The sequence below is a fragment of the Neofelis nebulosa genome, chromosome 6 (assembly GCF_028018385.1).
Source record: "Neofelis nebulosa isolate mNeoNeb1 chromosome 6, mNeoNeb1.pri, whole genome shotgun sequence".
NCBI lineage: Eukaryota > Metazoa > Chordata > Mammalia > Carnivora > Felidae > Neofelis > Neofelis nebulosa.
In genome coordinates this window covers 60,924,604-60,940,660 of record NC_080787.1, presented here as the reverse complement: position 1 = coordinate 60,940,660, position 16,057 = coordinate 60,924,604, and the positions used below count along the sequence as shown (strand labels likewise).

At 39.8% G+C, this 16,057-nt stretch overlaps 2 protein-coding genes across 3 annotated transcripts; both read right to left on the bottom strand.

Moving 5' to 3' along the window:
* Window positions 1–1,469: 1,469 nt before the first annotated feature.
* On the bottom strand, window positions 1,470–6,556 carry PTP4A1 (protein tyrosine phosphatase 4A1). 2 transcript variants are annotated; one of them, XM_058734352.1, is made up of 5 exons: window positions 6,426–6,556; window positions 5,057–5,149; window positions 4,599–4,729; window positions 3,339–3,413; window positions 1,470–2,894 (listed from the first exon to the last, which is right to left on the bottom strand). In XM_058734352.1, exons 1-5 carry the CDS (start codon window positions 6,528–6,530, stop codon window positions 2,777–2,779), a joined length of 522 nt encoding a protein of 173 aa, XP_058590335.1. In that variant the 5' UTR covers window positions 6,531–6,556; the 3' UTR covers window positions 1,470–2,776. The 2 variants fall into 2 exon arrangements, with proteins under 2 accessions (XP_058590335.1, XP_058590336.1); XM_058734353.1 differs by having other exon boundaries at window positions 1,470–2,890.
* Window positions 6,557–6,831: 275 nt separating this feature from the next.
* Window positions 6,832–10,616, bottom strand: LOC131514399 (uncharacterized). The gene is made up of 2 exons (XM_058734354.1): window positions 10,485–10,616; window positions 6,832–6,970 (listed from the first exon to the last, which is right to left on the bottom strand). Exons 1-2 carry the CDS (start codon window positions 10,521–10,523, stop codon window positions 6,875–6,877), a joined length of 135 nt encoding a protein of 44 aa, XP_058590337.1. The 5' UTR covers window positions 10,524–10,616; the 3' UTR covers window positions 6,832–6,874.
* Between the last annotated feature and the right edge of the window lie 5,441 nt (window positions 10,617–16,057).

Sequence of the window (16,057 nt, the reverse complement as noted above, 5' to 3'; positions counted from 1 at the left end):
TGGGGGACCACAGTATCATTTTGAAGTGCTCTGGCTAAAAAGGGGATGTGACCAAATGTGATCACATGCCTGGGCTGGATACTTCTAGGCATAGAGCTGTGAAGGTGTGGGAATAAGTGCACTGTTCTAGAAAAAGGGGGGCATTAGGAGCAATAACAAATGAAGGCTACAGTATACTGCAAAATGACCAAGCTCATTTCTAGGTTTTGCTTTCAACTAGAAGATTGCACGGTCTCCTATGATTCAGTAATCATATTACTCCTCAGCATTATGGTTCCTAGACAGGCTTAGTCAATGTTATGATTTACATCATCCTATTGAGGGAAATTGTTATCCAAAACCAAGTAACCCAATTCTTGAACACCATCTGAAAACTTTTTATATTCAAGACCTCATTATTTCTATTTTATTTCTTATTAGATATAAGGAATCTTCCAGAATGTATTGTGGGTATTCCTATAATTAGTCATATTTACAAGACACAAAGTATTTGGGTAAAAAGCAAATTTCATCATTTGTATACTTACAGATGAGGTTTATAAATTGATTTTAAGCACCATATATATACAATCCAATACTACAAACCAACGTTTCAAACTCAAGATGCTTCATTAACCATGATGCCACCTCGTCTCAATAAACAAATGCTGTTTTATGGGCTATGTGAGAAAGCAATCATCATTTAGTTATCAATTACACAAAATTATCTTCAAGGGTAGACTGTATTTAAAAAAGAACAAAACAACCAAAAAAGCCAGGCTAAATAACTAGCCCCAATTACAAAAGATCAAAGATATAAAGAACTAAGGGTCCCCAGAGACGCCCTCATTCCTTTTGCCTTGGCTCTAAGTTTCAAGAATGGTGCTAAACTGGCATGAAGAGATGGAAGCAAAATCTTTAAAACACAATGTGGAGTACCTTTTTGAATCTTACTCAGTTGTAACTATTTTAAAAAAAAGTTCAGATAAGGACATCTGTCCTTTTTAGATTAACATGAACTACACAAAAGAAGCATTTTAGATTACTGAAAGAACTTTAACATTTATTAAGCCCTCATGTGCCAGATACTTACGTTCAAATATCAAAACCTACAAAGGGATCTATTATTTGTAAATGATAAACCGGCTCAGAAGTTGCTCAAAACCAGTTATTAATTGTTGGAACTGAGCTTCAAATTAAGGCCTTCCTCTAGTTTAATTCAGGATAGCACACTGGTTGGCAGTGTACTAAGCCTGTAAAAAAGAAAGTCTATAATGGAAAGTATTTTTTAATATTAAGCAGTTCTCACGACCTTAACAAATTGTATCTATAAAGAGCTTACTAAATGTCAACTTCATTTAATCCTTCATTTGTTAAAGGAATAAAAAAAGAGGACATACTTCAAATGGCACTAAGTGAAGCATACTTCATTTATATCATTTTCTACAAAATAAGTTAACTTTAAGCCAAACAATTTCAATGATGATAAATGCATTTCATTATTTATTTAGATGTTTAAGCTCTCGCACTAGATTTTTACAAGCTGGTGAACACTGACAAATTATTTCTCCCACAGAACTATAACCACACATTCCCAGACAGTATAAATATATGGTTGAACTAACATTAATACACATCACCATTTTATCAATTACATAATAAAACAAATTATCAAGTATCCAAATATTAAGTTACACAGCTCAAAAGGCATATAAAATATTAGATGTCTGCTCAATTCATTAGCAGAAACCCACTTTTTTTTTTTTTTTTTTTTTGCAAGAGAGGTTGGGAAGAGAAGGAAAAAAAATCACACTTCAAACAAAAATAAGTTGGTAAACAACTTCAGATAAGAAAAAAAATACAAGAATTTCAGAAATTTTATGATTAAGAATTGTTTTAGCTACAATAACAAAGCATCTCTACCTTTTAAAAAAATATTTACTAAATTAAAGAGCATATTCTACATGTTCTGCACAAGACAAAGGCAACATTTTACTAAAAATACTTAATAGCCCCCTCCCATTCTTTTTTTCAGGCCCTCCCTGTAAGTTGCACCCCAAAGTGCAAACATTAAAATTAACTGTAAGGCTTTTTTTGTCTGGAGACATTAAAGACATGTGCTTCTGTACAATGTAGATTTTCAAAATGGAGGTTTTCCTTAACAGCACAAAATATAATTTGTAGAAAGACATGAAACAATCATTGTTAAGACTTGGTAAAAATCCAAAAAAAAAAAAAAGGTTGAGCAAACCTGATGTATACTGGTACAAATGTGGGAGATGTAAACATAAAGTGAGCAGGCAAATAACCATATAGGCCCTAATTTCTATGTTTGAAATGACTGAAGGAATAAACCACATAAGGTCCAGAGTGTTCATAGTTCCTGGGATTTTAGTTCTGTATAACACTAAAAATATACAAGTATTGTGCTGGGTATTTTGGCACCTAATCTTTCTAAATTTCATATATATTGATAAGATTCTGGCATGGAATAGATTTAAAGACATAACTCAATACTGCATGATTTCAGGAAAGGTCAATTGGTACAAGTGATAAGCACATTTTAAATGCTGAACAGCAAGAATCTTTTGCTAAGTGTCCAAAACAGGTTGATCGTAACCCAAGCATAGAGGTTGCAATTCCATCAAACTTGTGGCCTGATAAAACTGCTTTCCAATACTCCTATGGAAGCTTCATTAGACTTATTCACTAAGCCAACATGTTGGCTAATATGTATGACAAATTAGGTCCTGTTTCAAGTTCCACTTCCAAGGCAATGACATCAGGCACCCCAGTTTTATTGAATGCAACAGTTGTTTCTATGACCATTGGAGTCTTTGAAGCGCAGCCGCATTTTAGGACGGTATTTCTCCAAATACAAAAGTTGCTTGCTGTTAAAAGCTCCACGCCGCTTTCTGGATGGAGAAAAACAAAAGATGAAGCAACTAAAGCAAAATCCCTCTGTATTTCCATTTACCATGTTATAGGCAATTAATTATTATCTCTCTTGTGGCAATTAATCTTTTGATTAGTATGCTGTGACTTAATGCAGAAATATGGATAGGCATACATGTGTAAATGAAAAAAGGGTAGTAAAAAGTTCAAAATCTTGGGTGTTTAGTTACAATAGTCAAAATTTATATATCCATTTACATGAGGTGCAAGAAAAGACAAATTTATTGGATTAGAACCTCTGTAATATGAGCAATTACATGAAATTCAAAAAAGGTAAGATCTTTATTTCCTGGCTTTAATACTGTCTTAAAAATGAACTTAATGGTTAGGTGGACCGTGGGGGAAAAATTGTAATATAAGTAAACTCACTAACAATGATGAAAAAAAATTCATTACACACTTACTGTCTTATGAACTGTACTGCATCTTCATATTTCATTCCACCTTCAATTAATGCTAGGGCAACAAGCACTGGAGCTCTGGTAAGGTAAGAATTTTGGTAAATCACTTAAAAAAAAAAAAATCAAATCCTAGGAAATTCAATACTCCAAATATTCCCCAATCCAAAAGTACTATAATTTACTACCCTTCCTATGTAATACCTTATAATAAATCTTGACTTCATGTTAAAAAATTAATAAAGTATCAGCATTTTCCTACCAAACCCACATTTTTACCTGGAACCAAAAATGAAATATGCCTTGAACTGTTGCAAATAAGTCTAGAAATTAAGATTTGTATTATTGGAGGGCAATTTTGAAAAAATTTAGGAATGCAGACAATTTTTTCCTGAATTCCAAGCAGTGAAAAGTATATTCCATTAAAAAAAAAAAAAAAAATTGTTTTTAAAGGTCACAAACTCCTCTCCTAAAGATCTTCTGCAAATGTTTGCTTTAAACCCCCTGCCCCCCAATCACTGGGCCATCAGTGTTCATTTTACTTCCCTCCACTAGAATAGAACTTTTTTTTTGGTGGAGGGCATGGAGGGCAGTGGTAGTGATGCACAAATCTGGACATGAATATTTTGGTATTACTGGGTAAGGAGTTCTCATTGAATCAGAATTCAGGATCAAGCACTCTATCAAAAGCACACCATATGCAATGCAAATTACCTTAGACACGATTCATAGTTCTTTTTCGCAATGAGTTTGGACCATGACTCTAATACCATTGATATAACCTAGCACACACGATTAACTCTGTAAATAATTGTGCCCACAGAGACAAGTGTAAATTACAACTATAGCGTCTGTTAGTTCCAGACTGGAATAATGTACTGGAATACATTATAGTTACATTCATTTACCTTTTTTAAAAAATTAAAAAAAAAATGTTTATTTATTTAAGACAGAGAGAGACAGAGCATGAGCAGGGAAGGGGCAGAGAAAAGAGGGAGACACAGAATCCAAAGCAGGCTCTAGGCTCCGAGCTGTCAGTTCAGAGCCCAATGCAGGGCTTGAACCCACAAACTTGAGCTGACGTTGGGTGCTTAACCAACTGAGTCACCCAGACACCCCCACCTACTTTTTAATTTAGTTTTAATATGTAACGTAACAAAGCAAAATGACTCAAAAAATGATAACGGAGTCTTTACTGGAATCAAGATCAAGTTTTTACTAGAATTAAGACCAATACCATCAAACGGATTTAAGAAATTCTCTTACCTCCCAAGACCTGCAACACAATGAACAGCAATACAACAACCAGGTTCTTCACGAAACTTAATTTTTACAAGACTTAACCAGTCATCAACAATCTGGTTGGATGGTGGTGCACCATCATCAAAAGGCCAATCCTAAGTCAAAAGAATATTTAAACGGTTTAGATTTTTTAATAAAATACCAAACTAGTAATTCTAGTTTCTAATACTCCAATGTCTTCAGAAGCATTTTAATATGTCTAAACATGTGTTTTATGAAACCCTACTGTCAATGAAATGCAAATAAATGCTGAATCTTTATAAAGATCTCATTACTTCAAAGCTTTACTTAGCTTTCACCTTTACTTAGAAATTAAGATAATGCATTCTCTTGTAATAACTTAAAAAAATTAGGCATTTTGAAGTCAGTCATTTTTTTTGTAGCATAGTACCATAAACACATAGGAACTATTATATACTTACGAGAACATGGATGCCTTCTTTCTCTACAAGAGTAGTGTCATAAGTTGCTTCACATACTCTTACTATTGTGGTAACACCATACTTCTTAAGTTCCTGGATAAAACATACATAAAACACACTTAATAAGTCTTTACAACAATGTTACTATTGCTCACCAACTGTCCAACAGGTATTGCTAGTTAACAGAAATTCATTCATGGAATCACTGATATAACCTAGGTATGTTTAATAGGGAAGTGAAATAAATCAATGTATCATTTTTTCATACCCATCCACTTTCATGGCTAAACTCTGGGAAGTAAAATCTTGTTTTAAGTGACAATACCAGAGCAGCATAAAAAAGGGGAAATACTAAACATCACATATTTTTAACAAATGAGACGTTAAAAAAAAATCCTATGGCCCTTCATACATGGAAGTTGTTTATAGTTATGGTAACACAAGCTAGATGGAGATAAAGTACTACCAAAAGAGGATTAGAAGCAATTCAGGGACAAAGATAAATAAAATAGAACCCAAAGGAATCACTCATGACTATAAGTAATCTGACCTGACATGATTACATTAGTTCCTTAAACTTTTGCTCATTTGCAGTACATACTGTAATTTAGAACCTTAGAAGTAAATTCAAAGACTCTAAAATCCTGAAACTACAGTGTAAAAAAACCAACATCATTTAAAACTACAGGGTATAAGACTCATAATCCATTATTACTAATTATAATTGGTAGCTAAAAATTGGCTTCTAAGCATCAAATAGGGTCCAAAACATAAGCTAACTTTGGTTATGATATTAGTCATTAGGCTAAGCAGATACATGAAAAATGTCTAAGTGGTAGCCTTCCTCCTATAAATTTCTTGTGAAAACCATACTGTTACACCGCCCTCACAGAAATTTAAATAAGCAAACTGTGAGGCATGAACAACTAAATTATCTTATTATAAATCCAAACTAATTCAAGTACATGTCCTTCTTGAGATGTATAAAATAACCTAAAGGGAAAAACCTGATATTTCATTTCTGGGAATTGAACTGCAGTTATACCAACAGAAATTTTCTTTCTTTTTAACATTTATTTATTTTTAAAAGAGAGAGAGAGAGAGAGACAGAGTGCAAGTGGGGGAGGGGCACAGAGAGAGGGAGGCACAGAATCCGAAGTAGGTTCCAGGCTCTGAGCTGTCAGCACAGAGCCTGACAGGGCCCTCGAACTCACAAATTGTGAGATCATGACCTAAGTGTAAGTCGGACACTTAACCGATTGAGTCACCCAGGTGCCCCGCTCCAAACACAAATTTTCTAAACTAATATTTTGTTAGATAAAAAGTCCCACCACCAAACTGTAATCAATATAAGAGTATCAAACCTTACCTCTATAAATTTGTTTAAGGTCGCATTGGTTGGATTGTGTGTAATGAGAAATCTCATGTTCTTGTATGTGACTTCCACAGGAGCTGGGCGGTTCATTCGAGCCATGTTAATTTTGTTAAAAACACTCAATAAGGTTATGAAAGAATTTTAACAATTGAAACAGAAATGATGCAAAGAAACTGAGTCTACTTCGATATACTCCACTTGAAATTCTCAGTGCTTTGAGTATGAAGTTGGGAGTAATGGGAAATGAAATGAACCTCCTAACAAGAAGCAGCAATTCTTCAATCCAGTAATACTGAGGCAATAGAAAGGAAGTGCACTGAGGTTTACCCCATCCAGGTCAGAACTCTTGTAAAATGCTCTGTGGATTTCAATTCAACACTCTGTGTCCAGGTTAACCACTCTTATGGGGGCTTCTTGGTGGAGTAGTAATGAATTTCTACAGTTCACTTGTCTGCATAGAGGTCGTGCTGTGCCTGGCAGTAATCTCCACTGCCCTTCAGAAACTCCATAAATGTGTGACCAAGAACACCACAGAACTGCTGTTTAAAACAAAAAAAGAGAGAGGAAAAAAAATTGTTTTCTAATTCAAAGGAATATGTTACACTTTTGTAGTATTTAAGTGCACAACTATCTTCAAATATGGGCCCAACCCCCCTCTTCAACTTTTATTGAAAATACAAAAATATAAGAGTGATTACAGATTAAAGCAATAACCATAAAACAAGCATTCCCAAGTAGATTACTTTAAATTGAAATTACTGCCCTAAAACAGAAAACCCTCAAATACCACTGTTACCTTTGGTCAATATCACTTACATGTATTTTTCAATTAATTATTCATTTTAAATAGTTATTGGCTTTACACTGTTATAAGCTCTACCTACGAACAGCTTTCTATGTAGAGTTTTCCAACTAATAAAATATTTTTACATATTGTAAATTTCATGAAAAGTTTGGAAGCTGTTAGTTCTTGCATAGTTTACTTACTCCTCTAAAGACTCAACCTATGTGTGTGTGTGTATATATGTATATGTGTATATATATATATGTATTTTAACCTTTATTTTTAAAGTAATCTCTGCAACCAACATGGGGCTCAAACTCACAATCCTAAGGATCAAGAGTCACATGTTCAACTGACATAGCCAGCCCAGCCCGGCTCCCCTCAACCAATATGTTCTTAAGAGGAAAAACAGAAACTAGTTTTCAAATTCTTCCAGATACACTATCTCATTTGATTCTTAGCAACCTAATAATTCCCTTTCAACAGATTTTCCTTATCTGAGTCTTTGAAAGTCAATCAACTTATTATATCAAGTATCATAAGGATATACATTTATTAAAAAAAAAAAAAGACTTGTGTTTGCGTGTGTGCTTAGGAGTAAAGACAGGAATAAGAAAAATTCATAGGTTAATAAAAGCACCAAGTACCAGGCACTGCCTCAAACACTTTATATGTATTTCCAAAGGCAAATTACCCAATAAAATGTATTCTTTTAAGAATAAAAGATTCCCCTAAATTTAAACATTTAAAAGGCTTAAAATTAAATTCAATCTATCTGCTATTTTCATTTTGCAACTTTAAATAGCATTTTGCACCATGCCAGTTATAGGCTCCAGAATAACTTTGCTACATTTTGAAGAATTCACATATGGCAAATCATTGAAACATCAAGTCAAAAACCCAGTTCATTTTTTCTGTCAAAACAAAGGAACTAGCCTCAGGAGTCATTTCTTACAAGATTGTCCCAGAAGAAAGAGGACTTTCATTATTCCAAATTTGTTTAAATGAGCCCTCAGAGGTTATTCCTTCACCTATTTGCTAGCTGGGTTAAAACATTAGTGACTACCATTAAGGACTTTGCTCTACTACAGCAAACACAGACTGCAGTAATCTGGAAAATAATTTCAATTATATGTTTTCCTCAAATCCTAAATATTATTTCCTTAGAATTGAAAAAAAAAAAAAGTGATTCTGGCAGCTTTTCCATGACATACAAGGAATTTAAGAATCTTTGTAAAGTGTTAAGTGCAATGGCTCGTGTAGTTCGGTATTCTGATTTCCAGATACTCTTTTGTCAACTGAAAGCAAGTATGTAAGACAGTATTTCACATCATGATCTCCACATTTAACAGCTAAAATTCTTGTCACAGCTGAGTCTGGACACATCTCTTCATATAAGCAACTTTCATCAGGGAGCAAAGAAAGCAACAGAAATAATTCACTTAGTGGAGCCATCCAGTGGCTGGGGGGGAACTTCCACCAAAATAGCAGTGACCACAACTACCTAACACCTTTCCTTACTGCCTAAGACATTTCCTCATTACCAATTTCCTTTCCACAGGAGAAACTATCCACAATAGGCTGCTCAGAAATACCAAGGAATGTCTTTCCCCTTCCACCTAGCAGTGCATATAATCACAATAATATACACAGAGGGAAGACAGCAATTTCTGTGCAGAAGCGTAAGTTGGTCTGTCAGACTGCAGTCAAAGCAATTAATCTGCAGGACCACTTTGTCCAGTAGTTCGTTGGAAAGTTTGTTTCAGATCTACTTGTATCTTAGGTAACGCACCTGGTACAGAGCATATGTGAAATGCATGGGAATGATCTAGCTTTTTGGTTTACAACCGATTTACTGCCATCAAACAAAATTCATATAAAAAGAATAACAGGAAGCATTGCCTCAGAATCTGGATCCCAAGCAGGTCGACGGTTCCAACTACAGTGCAAATAACAACTTAATACTCTTGGAATGGCAGAAGGCTTCCACCGACAGAAGATAAACCTCAGAATTCTGGCTCTGGTTGCCTGCCGTTGCCACAAGCCAAAAGCAGGCAACAACACATTACACCAAGGATTTCAGGAACAGTTCTAAATAGTCCCCTATTAAAAGGCGCCATCCAGGGCCCCAAAGATTGGCAGGGAAAGTGCATACTGGTGCCCGGCCGTGGACTCCTTCGCTTCAGTCCAACAGTAGTCCTGGCAGTTTCCAAGGCGCTCAGACCCAGACCATTTCTCCACCGACTTGTCCCAGAGAAAGGACAAGACTCGACTTGTTCCCATTATCCAGAGCCCGAAGTGGGGCGTTAAATCCGGAACAGCTCGAATTACCAGGTGGAGACTGAGGGAGCAGGGCGGGGCAGGGAGTCGGTGTCCTCACCTAGCAGAGCCTCGCACTAGCCCCCGTAAGGCTGCAGCTCGGGGAAAGCCCCCGATGGCCGCAGCTCAGCACACGCGGCCGTGCGCGCCGGGGCCCGCCCGCGGCGCTCCCTGTCCGCGCCGCAATCACGGGTTCGCGCCGCGCCTTCAGTCAGGCGCGGACGCCGAGGCCATTTTGTCTGAGGCGCCGGTCGGGCCGCGGAGCACAGGGGTGGCTGCACCAGGATCCTGTCCCGCTCCGGGCCGCGAGCCCGGAGACCTCCCGGTCGAGACCGTTATCAGCCTCGCCCGCTGCCCCGCCTACTCCACGCCGGCCCGGGTCTGGTGGCGACCCCGCCGCCGCGCCCTCCCCGTATCCGGCTCCGCAGTGACACGCGCAGCCCTTGCCCCACCCCGGGCCACGTCTCCCGCTTCCCAGGCGGGCCGCTCTCTTTCGGCCAAACAAAGGGGACTCGGGACGCCGCGGAGCCCGCCGGGCCCCGGCCAGGCGCGCCAGACCCGAGGGCCAAGGGCGGAGGCGGCGGTCACAAAGCGGCTTTTGTGCCGCCCCGCCCGGCCTGCTGCGGTGGCCGAAACCGCCCCCGCCCGCCGCGCAGGCCCGGCCGCACCGCCCCCACCGTCCCCGGCTCGGCGGGGATGAGGAAGCCGGTGCTTCTGGCAGCCAACCGCCACTCCGCAGCCCCGTGGACCCCAGCGTTCGCCTCCCCGCAGCCAGCCCCACCGGCCGGCCACAGGCCCGTAGTCCGGACCCCTCTTGCCAGGGACCCACCGGAACTGCGTGCTGGGGCGGTGGGGAGCGGACGCCGGGCTCCGAACAAAGGCGACGGTGGGGATGGGGGGGCCGGCCGTGGAACCCCGGCCCCAGAGGCGGCTGTGCGACGGATACTCACAGGAATATGTTTACTCATTGAAGATTGTGGCCTAATCATACAGCCGGTCCCGAGGCGGCGGCGACACAGGCGGTGGCGGCGGCTGCAGGGCAGGGGGTAGCGGTGGTCTTCGCGGGGCGGCGGCGGCTTTGCAGGCGGCGGCGGGGGCACCAGACTCTACCATGCAGTGAGCGGCTCCGAGGAGAGCGCGTAGCCCAGCCGGCCCGCAGTACGGGGAGCCAATACGCGCGCCGAGGCGCCCTTGCGTCACAAACCCTCTCTTTTATAGCCGGCACGACGTGTGAACTCCCGGCCACCAATCACGGCAGGGGGCCCCAGGCCGAGCGCCGACGAGCGGGGGCGGAGACCCGCCCCTTGCGGACGTCACCGCGCGGCGGCCGCTGCCGGTGTGAACCGGTTGATGAATGGCGAAGCGCTGGAGTCGTAGCATCTCTAGGGCGGGGGAGGGAAGGGGCAGTGGAGGGACTCAGGGGTGGACCAAGTCTGGGGTGGGGAAGGAATGGGAGCGGGAGAAGATTTCGATCGACTGTAAGGAATCACGCCGGAACCCCTGGTTGTCATAGTTTAAACCGCCGAGGAGTGCGCAGATGTCACATGGGGAGCTTTGAAGTTGCCTCAAACTTAAAATGCAATCCCTTTAGGGCTGGAACCGTGCCTTAGCCCCGACCCTACTTTCTTCTGCCATAAGTCCAACCACAGTCATCTTTGTCAGCGGTTTACCTTGGCACCTGCGCCACTACGATCTCCGTCATCAAATAATATTTATGTCGCACGGCCGCTGTACCCAGTGACTCAACACCTTGAATGCCACGGCCCTAGGCTCGGACAAGGTGGATACTTGTCGCCGGGGGCACTTTCAAGCGGGGAGAAACTTCGCAAACTTCTGCTAGGGGAGACTGGGAGAGTACCTTGTGAGGCAGATAAAGCCCCATGCTTCCTATAGTCTTTTTTGGTCACGCCTCCATACTACACACGCGGGCGACTGCAGTTGGCTCAGTTGTGGCATTTCGAAATCACATGCATCCTTTGTACTGCTGCTCACTTGATGTGTTGTCACAGATAATGAAAGGTTAGTCACTGCTAGAAGGAAGCGTTTTAAAAATTAAGAATCTTTGGTTATGTCAAGGACTGCTGTAATTCTTTGCGTCAAAGCTAAAGCTTTCTTTTCTTTCTTTCTTTCTTTCTTTCTTTCTTTCTTTCTTTCTTTCTTTCTTTCTTTCTTTCTTTCTTTCTTTCTTTCTTTCTTGTTTTGTTCATTTTCAGTTCTGTTGTTCCACTGTTTTCATAATTTAGGCCCTTAAGAAGTAAAGCTTTATAATTGTTCTGTGTTACACAAGGGCAACTTTGTCACAATCTGGAAACCCTTTCTCCTCTACTTTATGGAGGGACTAAACAGGACTTTTACCTGCTTTGAAAACTCGGTTTTCTACTAACACTGAGGCCTTTTGTTTGCTGTTTTCACAGAGCAGTAGATTGAAAACGGCTTTAGGGATCAAACTGTGTTCTCGGTCAGTGTAGTGCACCATTTTAGGATTTATTAGTACTTCTATTCAGAGACCGTGCTTGGGTACTTATTCAACATTCTTATAAACATATATGCTGTAAACAAAGTAAGTAAGCACTTTTGAAAAAAGGAATTGGACCAGGCTCTTAACGAAGCAAAAATAAAATCATCTTCATTTTAAAGAAATTCCTCTCCTAGGAAACTTTGAATCCATCTAAATCAAGGAAAACTACAGAGCTGAGAAATATATAATCTCCTTTTACAAATACACTGTAACAGAAGTAAATATTTTAAAGTGTTATGTAAAAAAAAAAAAAGGAGTATTAAAAAAAATCTTGGGGTGTGAGGGACCTTCCTAAGTAGGTCAGGGAACTCAGTCACACAGAAAAGGATTTTCATTATATAAAAATTAAAAACTTGTATATGGCAAAAACTTTTAATAAAGTTTAAATGTTAATGCACACTATGAGAAAATATTAACAACATGTCATGGGCAGAATTAATTTCATAATAAATGCAAAACTTGACCAACATGTACAATAGTGTAGTTGAAAAACATTCAATCAGCTATTCTCACTTCAAAGGTGGTCAACACAGTGATGCTAATTGAAATGGTGGAAAGTTTTTCATGTAATGACTTTTCAAAAAATGAATTTGCTGGACAAGATATAAATTCAACAAATAGTAAGCAGAGACAAATCAGCCTTAGCCAGTTTTCCTGCAAAACTTGTGATACAAGTTGTGAGCCTCGTAAGGCACACATCTTGTAATTGCCGAAAGTAGTACTGACATGAAATATCCAGTCAGTTATGTTCATCAACCTCTAAAAGCCGGGCCCAAACTCACAAATGGATTAATCAGCTTCCAGACGTCTTAGCCTCTCAGATGAGGCACCACCTTCTTCTATTTTGAAAAGGACATAGGTCAAGGATGAAAAACTAGAGAAAGCTTTTGCTGTTGAGAGAAAGGACACACTTTAAACGAGATATAAATATGGTCTTGCTCAGGGTAGTCATGGGCCTGTCACTCTGGCAGCTGTCATGTTTACAAGTGTCCTGTGCCATTGTGGTTCACTGCTGTGCTGAGGGTGTCTGCTCTAGTCAGCCCAATAGTTTAAAGGTGTTGACTCTCACAGAGCAGTAGTCCATCCCCACATTGGTCAGAGACTCCTGTGGTCTGAAGACTCACTAACCTCTCTTGATTTGCATTTGGAGCATCAGCACCTGCACTTATTAGCAAAAGGTCTCCAGACTGAGCCAATGTGCTTGCAAATAGTGGTCCAGACTTCTACAGGTAAGAAAACCCAATGCTGAAAGCCAGTGCTTTTGCTAAGCTCCAGAAGAAGCCCTGAAATGGAAGACTTCTGCCACTAAACAAGACGCCCAGCTATAAGTTACTTTACTTACCAAGCATGTCCTTGAGCTCATCAAGGTAGGTAGGACTTTTTATCAACATATTCAAAATGCAAAATCTGACAGTTGGGAGATAAAAATGTCTATAAGACCATTATGAGGAAGATCCTTATGGAAAAGGAAATACCGCAGAAGACAACAAATCAGCAAATCCTGGTGTTGACGAACAGAGAAATCGTTACAAGTGTGGCAGATCTCATAGTAAACATGGGATGATTTCAGTTATACCAGACATATAAGAGGAATGGAGGATTTCATCCCTTTCAATCTCTTTAGGTCGATTGAGACAATAGAATGGTGATTTGGGGCTGTGAGGAATTCTGATTAAAAACATTTAATAGGGGCACCTGGCTGGCTCAGGAAGTAGAGCACTTGACTCTCAATTTCAGGGTCGTGAGTTCAAGCCCCACATTGGGTGGAGCCTACTTTAAAAACAAAACAGGGGTGCCTGGGTGGCTCAGTCAGTTGGGTGTCTGACTTCGGCTCAGGTCATGATCTCATGGTTCGTGGGTTCGAGCCCCATATCAGGCTCTCTGCTGACGGCTCAGAGCCTGCAGCCTGCTTCAGATTCTGTGTCTCCCAATCTCTCTCTGCCCCACCCCTGCTTGTTCTCTGTCTCTCAAAACTGAATAAACATTAAAAAAAAATTAAAAACAAAAAACAAAACAAAAAACCTTCACATTTAATATGGTATGTTTATTACCATCGCAATGATAGAAAGGTCAAATGTGACAATACCAACCCAGAAACAAACACTAGACTTCAATATATAATAATGTGCCGAGTATACTTAGTAGAGGCAAATACTACAGTGGGTGTCTGGATACCAGTACAGAGGTCAATCTTTTTTTTTTTTTTAAATTTTTTTTTCAACGTTTTTTATTTATTTTTGGGACAGAGAGAGACAGAGCATGAACGGGGGAGGGGCAGAGAGAGAGGGAGACACAGAATCGGAAACAGGCTCCAGGCTCCGAGCCATCAGCCCAGAGCCTGACGCGGGGCTCGAACTCACTGACCGCGAGATCGTGACCCGGCTGAAGTCGGACGCTTAACCGACTGCGCCACCCAGGCGCCCCCAGAGGTCAATCTTAAGTATATTCCCATACTTAAGAAGTGTCCTAAAAATTTAGGGACACAACCGTAATTACACCACTGTAAAAGTTTTGTTTCCTTTTGCTGTTATAGAAAAGCCTATTATACTTTACATCTAAAATTAATCTTCCGGGGCGCCTGGGTGGCGCAGTCGGTTAAGCGTCCGACTTCAGCCAGGTCACGATCTCGCGGTCCGTGAGTTCGAGCCCCGCATCAGGCTCTGGGCTGATGGCTCGGAGCCTGGAGCCTGTTTCCGACTCTGTGTCTCCCTCTCTCTCTGCCCCTCCCCCATTCATGCTCTGTCTCTCTCTGTCCCAAAAATAAATAAAAAACGTTGAAAAAAAAAATTAAAAAAAAATAAAATTAATCTTCCTATGTGATTGTAAAAAAAATGTTAAAAAATGTAGAGTACATTTAAATTTCTGTGAACATGTAATTGTCAGCATGAATGTTTAAAACTGAAGCATGCTCTATGTTAAAAAGTTTACTTTCCTTAAGACACTGATTTAAAGTTTTATCAAGTCTTTTTTTATGTATTTGTATGTATTTTTGTGTATTTATTTTACTGAGATATAATTGACATACAACATCATATTAGTGTTAGGTGTCCAATCTAATGACTCAATATTTATGTATATATTGTGAAATAATCCCCACAATAAGTCTAGCTAACATCCATGGCCATGCATAGTTACAATTTTTTTTTTTTTTTGTGATGAGGATATCAAGTCTTTTTAATAAGTTTGATGAATAATAAAACTGAACAATAGTACCACATCATTTCTGTGGTAATTTTAGACACAGAAATCTCCAAACAAGCACTTAAGCTTGTCACAACAAACCTTTCAAGGTCAAAGTCCATTGGCTAATCACTGTACTTGGGCTATTGTGTTTTGTATATGTCAGACATAGAAACTGTCAGAGACCTAGGTGGATGCTAAAGATGTAAATATCTTTAGGTAAGTGAGTCCTGCTGGATCAGAAATAAACATTTTATTAAGTCATCAAACCCAATCATTAGAAGTAATATTTTCTCAGTAAAATTAAGGAGTTTTCAAACAACTTAAAGAAAATTGTCCACTTTAAGAAATAATTCTCTTCAGTTAATCTCTATTTTGTCCATCGTCTGTACCTTTTTTTTTTTTTTTAATTATTTGTTTGAGAGAGAAATTGAGAGATTAAGAGAGAGAAGGAGGAGGAGGGGCAGAGAGAGAGAGACTAAGAGAGAATCCCAAGCAGGCTCTGTGCTGCCAGTTCAGAACCCAAAGTGGGGCTCAATCTCATGAACCTTGAGATCATGACCTGAGCCAAAATCAAGAGTTGGATGGTTAACAGACTGAGCCACCCAGGAGCCCCAACCCTCTACTTTTCATAACTAATTTTAATCAACTTAAATACAAACCTGGAAATTGCTTAGGTAAATTCAAATCAGATGAAAATGTGTTTTCACCTTAGAGATCTTGCCACTTAATATAGTATTTACTTCTGTGGAAGTTCAGCATGCATATTACAGTGTGATGGACAGATTAGTCAAAAGAATATTTACATTTGCATGTTGGAAAGAA